Source organism: Impatiens glandulifera, chromosome 5 (assembly GCF_907164915.1).
Source record: "Impatiens glandulifera chromosome 5, dImpGla2.1, whole genome shotgun sequence".
Classification (NCBI taxonomy): domain Eukaryota; kingdom Viridiplantae; phylum Streptophyta; class Magnoliopsida; order Ericales; family Balsaminaceae; genus Impatiens; species Impatiens glandulifera.
Window position 1 is genome coordinate 17,487,976 of NC_061866.1, and position 7,863 is coordinate 17,495,838.

At 30.2% G+C, this 7,863-nt stretch overlaps 1 protein-coding gene across 1 annotated transcript; it reads left to right on the forward strand.

Annotated features, from left to right (window-relative positions):
- The first annotated feature begins 1,646 nt into the window (after positions 1-1,646).
- On the forward strand, positions 1,647-5,692 carry LOC124940334 (DAR GTPase 3, chloroplastic). Its single transcript, XM_047480848.1, has 9 exons — positions 1,647-2,161; positions 2,798-2,944; positions 3,040-3,156; positions 3,770-3,913; positions 4,001-4,087; positions 4,296-4,411; positions 4,941-5,122; positions 5,215-5,272; positions 5,346-5,692. The coding sequence occupies exons 1-9, from the start codon at positions 2,027-2,029 to the stop codon at positions 5,467-5,469; spliced, it is 1,110 nt and encodes a 369-aa protein (XP_047336804.1). The 5' UTR covers positions 1,647-2,026; the 3' UTR covers positions 5,470-5,692.
- Positions 5,693-7,863: the final 2,171 nt, after the last annotated feature.

Sequence of the window (7,863 nt, forward strand, 5' to 3'; positions counted from 1 at the left end):
TTAAATGTGTCAAAAACATGTCAAAACGTGAAAAATGTGGAAAACATGTTAAATGTGTCAAAAACATGTCAAAACGTGAAAAATGTGGAAAACATGTTAAAAGCGTGTTAAACGTGTCAAAAACGTGTTAAACGGATAAAAAATATGTTAAATGAGTCAAATACATGTTAAATGAAAAAATAAAAAATAAAAAATTTGGGTTATGGGTTGGGTAAATTTAATTTGGGTTGAATATGGATTGGGTAATACGGGTTGCTCACCCCTAGGTAAGAAAATCATCATTCATTTGATTGCGATGTTCCGTTTCATCTCCTTCATTGTTGAAAATGCTCGCTCAGCAGTAGTGGTAAAAACATGCAATGTTGTAAAAACATGCAATGTTAAAACAAGATTAATCAATTTAATCAATATAATATAAACTTTTGATCACCCACTCTCGGTCAATTGTTGATACAACTCAACAAGTGTAGAAACATTGAAATTCGGCATCAAATCAAGTTTATAATGTACCCAATCATATTTCAAACTTAATAATGTTTTGATCTGTAAAATCTTCAAGATAAAATTTCGTTGCAAGATCACTATTAAATGAGTCGATAATTTTTTTCGGTCTAAAGATTTACTAAGAGATGAATTTTGGATTGTAAAGACCGTAGGTGGAGAACTTTTACTAGTTTGGCGATCTATCTTCTTAAAGAAAGAATGAAGATATATCAATGTCTTTCTTTTCTTTGCAGACCATATTGATGTTCTATTTTTTTATATACATAATTTTCAAGATTGAGTATTTTATTGAACAATTGAATATAAGGTTGAAAAAACATAAAAAAAAAAAATCCTTAGTAAATATTTAATCGAAAAGTTTGAGTACAATGATGAAAAAATGGAAGAAAAAATCAAGTAATTCTAACATAATAAATTCTTAAAATTCTACATTACCAAACATACATAAAATCAGTTATAAATATCATATATATATATATATATATATATATATATATATATATATATATATATATATATATATATATATATATATATATATATATATATATATATATATATATAAATTAACGATTATACCAAATAAGAACATGAAAATTATGAAGAGAATTAAAAGAATACAATTAAAGAAAAAGATATTTTATTTAGAAAAATAAATATGAGAATTTTGAAAAAAATAATTAAAGAATTAGTAGATTAAAATCTAAGATACGATAAAATTATGAAAAATTTAGGATCTATTAAAAGATTAAGATATATATTATTAATATACTTAGAAATGTTATATTTTTATTTTATTTTATTTTATTATATTTTTATATATATATATATATATAATTTGATAAATTTATAAAACATTAGTGATTTGAAGCATTTAGTCTAGCTTAGTTAGACCCACAATATAAAGAAGCAGGTCCTCAAACGCTTGCTGGGCTGGTTCACTTGGAAAAAATAAAAGAAGCTGAATCTACCGGAGGCTCTTGGCATGCCCGAAAAAGAGGCACTATCAGCCTAATCTCTCTTCGGTATACCTATCTCTCTCTCTCTCTCTCTCTCTTCATGCTGAACTTCTAGATATTTTTCAATTTTTTTTTTGTAAACATAAGAACACACGAAACCAGTCTTTATTCATGTTTGATTTCCTGTTTCTGTATTTCGTTGTGTTTGTTTATAGATAGATAGAGAGAGATAGTTCTGAAAGAAAAGAAAGTATTTGAACAAATTACATGACTGATTTTAATGGGTTATCTCATTTCACAAGTTTTGTTCAATTAAGAGTGGGATATCTGTATAACAAACTATGTTCAGTTCCTTGTGCAATTCTAGTTAGTATATACCTTTTTGATTTGACCATTGAGTGCAAAATTTCTTCTTTGTTGTATTTCAATCTGACTAAATACTCGTTTCAGTCTTTGTAATCTGAACAGTTTTGGGTCTCGAGAATCGTATTCGGATAAGCATTTTTAATTCATATTTCTCTTTCCATTCATTGTTGTCTACTTATCCTGGTGTTACAGAAGAAATGGCGGTTCAGCTCTGCGGACTATGGATTCCCAATCACACTGCTTCAGGACTTCATCATTGTCAGAGCAGATTGCAGCCACAGGCTCTTGCCGTCTCCTCCACAACATCGTTGTCTTCTTCCGCCTCAATTAAGGCAAGCTATGAGATTGTGAAATACCCATTTATTTGAATGCATCTCTTTCTTGATTTGGAAGTTGGTTTCTTGTTATTGGCTAAAAGCTGTCGCTCTCAATTTGATTATCAAGAAGCAGAGTGTCCTGTTGGGTAGGCTATTGGTTAGATTATATGTGAGGAGAAGGAGGCTATTCATTAATATACCAAAACTTCTCTGCTTATATAATCTTAGATTTTCGTTAACATCACATTCCTTCCATAGAACCTCGTTACGAAGGCCAGCGTTGTAAGGCATTGCTCTTTAGGAACATACTTTCTCACTATTCAATGGAATTCAGTCTTTCCATTTTTGCAGATTGTTTTGCAACATTTTCTAGTTTCACTTTTTGTGGTAAGACTTCCTTGATTTAAAACTATTTGCTCAAAGGTGAACTGTGAGAGGTAATAACAAAAGGAAGACCTCTTTCCCATGGAGAAACAGGGTGTGATCAAGAGAGAAAGAACTATCTTTTGTATCGCAACTAAGTGAACTTGATTGATACATGTACACATACTAATTCTTAATCAATTATTGGGTGCTCCTAGAATGCTGTCTGTGGTTTATTTAGTTCTGAAGAAACTACTATGCATCTAATTTGCATGAAAAGTAATGCAGATTGTTGGAAGCAATACATCTCCCGGATTGCATGGGATTGAAAATTCCAATATGAATAATGTATTTGACCTATCCAGAGAAGAAGATGATTGGGTTAGCCTAGAAGCTGATCTTTATCACTGGACAAAGTCTTTACGCCCAGTTCAGGTATACAATTTTAGTAAGTCTTGAGCTGTTGAGGAAATTTTCATTTATCCCCGTCTTATTCCTACACCCTTAATAAGAGTGGTTAACTTGGACAGTGGTATCCCGGTCATATTGCGAAAACAGAAAAGGAGCTTAAGGAGCAATTGAAGCTGATGGATGTCGTTATAGAAGTGCGAGATGCTAGGATTCCAATGTCGACTAGTCATCCGCTGGTTAGCATCCAATATCATTTCCAATTCTACATCTACATATGCGATTTTATACTGAGCCTATTTGAACACAATGTGCAAGTAAATTTGTAGTTGTGATTGTGTGAGAAAAATCGACCAATTATTTTGGATAACTCAGTTTTTTTCTAGCTAGAACAGATGCCTGAATTTTGCATCAAATATTGCTAATTGAGTTATAGAGATGAGGATTTCTGCACCATTTTGCATTTTAGAGTGACAAAGATAGCCTTAATTTGAATTCTAACTCTACTATTTGAAATCCCATATAATTTAGTTTTTCTTTTTTTGATAGTTTATAATTTTTTTTAAAATATATATATAAATTATGTCAAGAAATTGATCCAAAACAATCAAGCCTCAACTAGACAAACTAATCATATGTTTCTGCTTCTTAGGATGCGATTCATACCTGTTTGGCCTGGGTGCATTCTCTTTGTTGTCCCAACTTTTTTATTAACAATTTAATCATAATAAGCTGTCCGGGAGGGGGTTTAATTGAGTTGTGTTGTTGATTAGAAACAGACTATATATTTAGCTGATCTTAATTTTCCTACTTAATCATTCTTTTAAAATTTTATGACTCATTTATGTCTAGATGGATTCATGGCTTGGCACAAGAAAAAGGATATTAGTATTGAATAGAGAAGATATGATATCTTCTGCTGACCGAAATGCATGGGCAGCTTATTTTGCAAGCCAGGGGACGAAGGTTGTCTTTTCAAATGGTCAGCATGGGATGGTATACTTATTTTGTACTCTCTTACATTAATTTATGCAGTTGATTCTTGTTCTTTGAATTTTAGTAATAATATTCATTCCTGTGCAGGGTACTATGAGATTGGGTAGGCTAGCCAAGGCACTAGCTATCGATGTAAATATAAAACGCAGGGAAAAAGGATTACTTCCTCGTGCAGTAAATTTTCTCAATTCCAGTACTATTTTTTTCTTACTTAGGGAAATTTATTGACAGTCAAGGTTTTTGTTTTCCTATGATCTTTTTGGTGCAAAGGTTTAATGGAATCTTATAATAATCTATTATGTGAGAAACTGAGAATTGATGCACATAAATGTCATTGGACGGCATATTTTCCTTTAAGTACCTGACTGTTGCTAGCTTTCAGGTTCGAGCTGGCATAGTTGGTTATCCGAATGTTGGTAAATCATCTTTGATTAACCGTTTGCTGAAGAAGCGCATGTGTCAAGCTGCTCCAAGGCCTGGTGTTACAAGAGTACTCAAGTATGCTATCTTCTTTTAGGATGCTATATTATTATCTCCATATTAAAATGAAATTAAAAATCTTAGGGCTATGTTTGGATGTGGATAGTTGAAATTAGAATTATTTTTCCAATTTTACTAGAATTGGAATTGAATTACAATTAAATTCTTATGTTTGTTGAAATCTAGAATTGCAATTCCAAATTTAGAATGATGAAATTCAATCTTAAAGAGACATATATATTTGAATTTCAATTGATTATTTTAAGTCATCAAACAAATTGATTATTTAGAATTGTACCCCAATTTCAATTCTAATTTTAATTCCGCCTGAACCAAATAGCTTACATGTTATTGTAAACAAGAGGTTAAGCTCAATGAGGAGAAGGTAGATATTTTAATGGTGCAATTGTTCGAACAAACAGACCATTAATTTAACATCAAGTATGTCATCTTGGTCTTAAATTATTGTGATTGGAATTGTTGTTGTCTCAAAGATATTTTTCTTCATTGGTTATAACATTTCCCTTTTTCTATTTTCTTTGGAAAGATGGGTTCGATTCGGGAATGATCTTGAGCTTCTTGATTCACCTGGTATCATCCCAGTGCGAATAAGTGATCAAACAGCAGCTATAAAACTCGCCATATGTGATGACATTGGAGAGAGATCATATGATTTTACTGATGTTGCTGCGATTTTAGTGAAGATGCTATCAAAACATCCATCAATAGGTCTTGTCTGTACCTTGCCTGGCTTTGTTCTTGTCCATGTTTTACCATGCCATTCTTAAATATACAAGGTTTATATCTTTGTTTCATTTTAGGTCCAACAGCTCTTTATGACCGCTACAAGATTGAAACAGATGGCATCTGCGGTAAAATGTATGGTTAAGGATTTTTGTTGAGTATATCCCTACTTCTATGGGGGGTGTCTTATTTGAATTTCTGTCTCCAGATTTGTTGAGAAGCTTGCACTTAGGCTGTTCAATGGTGACACAAATCAGGCAGCATTCCGAGTATTGACAGACTTCCGCAAAGGGAAATTTGGTTGGTTTGCACTGGAAAGACCACCCACTTAGGCATCAGTTTTCCTTGAGGATATTATTATGGAACTGCTTCAGTTGAGATATATATATATATATTATGTTTATGTGTATCATATAGTTGGAATTTTTGTTTTGTATTGAATTGAATATTTCAAAATGATACTGCATGTACATTTTATTTTTTATTTTTACTTTTTTTAAACACTAGGTTCTACCACACTTTCATAGTACGATTAATCTTCGCTGATTATGTGTATAATCTGTAAACATTCTTAACCAATTATTTAGGTAAGCAAAAATTGTTGTCTAACGGGTTCGAACTCAAAAGCTAATGGATTCTAGGGATATTTGTTGTTAGGTTAGAAAAATAAAAAGATATAGTGATTGCGTTATTTCATAACTGAACCAACTCTACTATCGATTTTAAAAGACGAAAAGTCTGTAATTTTACTAACCTCGGATTTTTTTTTATTAGTTAAAAAGATGAGGCGGAGTGTGGTCTGTGTTTTGGGCAGAACATTTTCTGATATCATTAATTATCAAAGTAATTACAATATAAATAATATCTACAATGAAAAGAATAAAGGAACGTAACATCACTACTTTGTCTTTAATAATATTTAAGTTGTTGCTAAGTCCAGTAACTTTTTGGCTATTACTTTCTTGATAAATGGATATAGAGATCCAATAAGAATAAGGAGGAATTTATATCATTTAGAAAAAATAAATAAATGAAGTGAGGAGAAACTTTAAACTATTTATAAAAATTAATTTTTCAAAAAGAAATTATTTGTAGGATGAAGAATAATTAATTTTGGATTTTTAATAGGATAAAGTTTATAATTAGTTTAAGATAAAATATTTTGTACTATTATTATAGTATTTTTAATTAGGATTAATTAGAAATTATCTTGAGTAAAAAAAAGTAAAATAAAGAAGATTAAAATTTGTATTTATAATTATTTAGTTAGTATAATTTCATTAGATTAATTAGTTATAAATTAATTGTAAATGGAATAGGACTTGGTCTTCTCATTTTATTTTTAAAAGTAGTTAGTTAATTTTTTTCAACAATTGAGTTAGTTTAAAGATTAATTAATAGTTTTGCAAATTATTAGATTATTTAATTTGTTAGTTAAGATTGTTTTTTTTTAAATCGACTTAACGTCATTTTATTAAAAATTCCGCAAAATGGGAAAAAATTCAAATGAGTTTATGTATTTTTTTAGATAAACTTAGAAAAATTAAGTTCGTTACGGTGTAAAAACAAATTAATTACAAACAATCATCGAAATTACAAATAAATTTAAATCGCGTTTATCGATCTCGCTAAAAAATAACGTCTTTGGTGACTTCCTGATATAATACATTCCAGTTTCCTGCATAAGTTCCAATTCTGTTCGTTTTTCGGGGCTCTTCTCAACGTTTGGATGTTCGCGCTATAGTCTAAAAAAGTGACTTTCACTTCTAGTTTTCACACTAAAAAAGTCAAACTACATTTTTCATACTAAATGCAAATAAAGTGACTTTCACATCTTATTTTAGCAATTTTCAAAAGTGATTGTGATTGTAATGGTGACATAATACTACTTTCCAAAAAGCTTCGGTCTATTAATCTAGAATTGGTTGAGGATATCCTAAAGGGCCTAGACTGGATTTAAATTTACACACCGAGAATAATTTCATTTGAACTTGAAAAACAACAAACCACTCGAGAATATTCCATATGACCATATTCAGGGACGGAGCCAAGATAAAAAATTACCTGGAGCTGACTCCAACTTGCACCTCAGATTTAACTTTCTATGCTCCGTTTTTTTCCTATTCAAACATATAAAATTAATAATTTTTCTTTTAGCTTCCATAGTTGATAGTTCCATTATAACCCTAACAAAATTTAAATAAAACACATATAATATAATTTAATCCACTTCTTCCGATAACGATCATCGATCATATGTGCTCGAAAGATTTAATGGATGTGTTAGACGTTTAAGAGAAAGAGAATAATTGTGTGCATCTTTATTCAATATAGTAAAGATATTTATAACATAGAGTTATATTAGAGTTATATATCCTTATAATTGTGTGCATCTTTATTTAATATAGTAATTGTGTGCCCTTTTTATAAGGTTTATCAGGCGTGGTCCATTTTTGGAATTACACTCATTATCAAGGCCATTTGGTCAAATTTCTCATTGTTATTGTGTTGATATTGAATCATGTATTATTGTGCTGCTGTCACTGAATTTTCCTAATTAAAAAAAATAGAATTTGCCTTAAATGTAGTATTTCTAACCCTTTACAAATATCCAAATAACATCATGACGCAATTGAACATTATAACACATTACGGTTCAATTTTAAAAAAACGTTAAAGTTCATTTTAAAACATATTACAGTTCAGTTTAAAATACATAACAATTT

Coding starts and splice junctions, on each gene's coding strand:
- LOC124940334 (XM_047480848.1), top strand. CDS start 2,027: ATGGCGGTTCAGCTCTGCGGACTATGGATTCCCAATCACACTGCTTCA. Junction 2,945..3,039: donor AGTCTTTACGCCCAGTTCAG/GTATACAATTTT, acceptor TAACTTGGACAG/TGGTATCCCGGTCATATTGC. Junction 5,273..5,345: donor GATGGCATCTGCGGTAAAAT/GTATGGTTAAGG, acceptor TTCTGTCTCCAG/ATTTGTTGAGAAGCTTGCAC.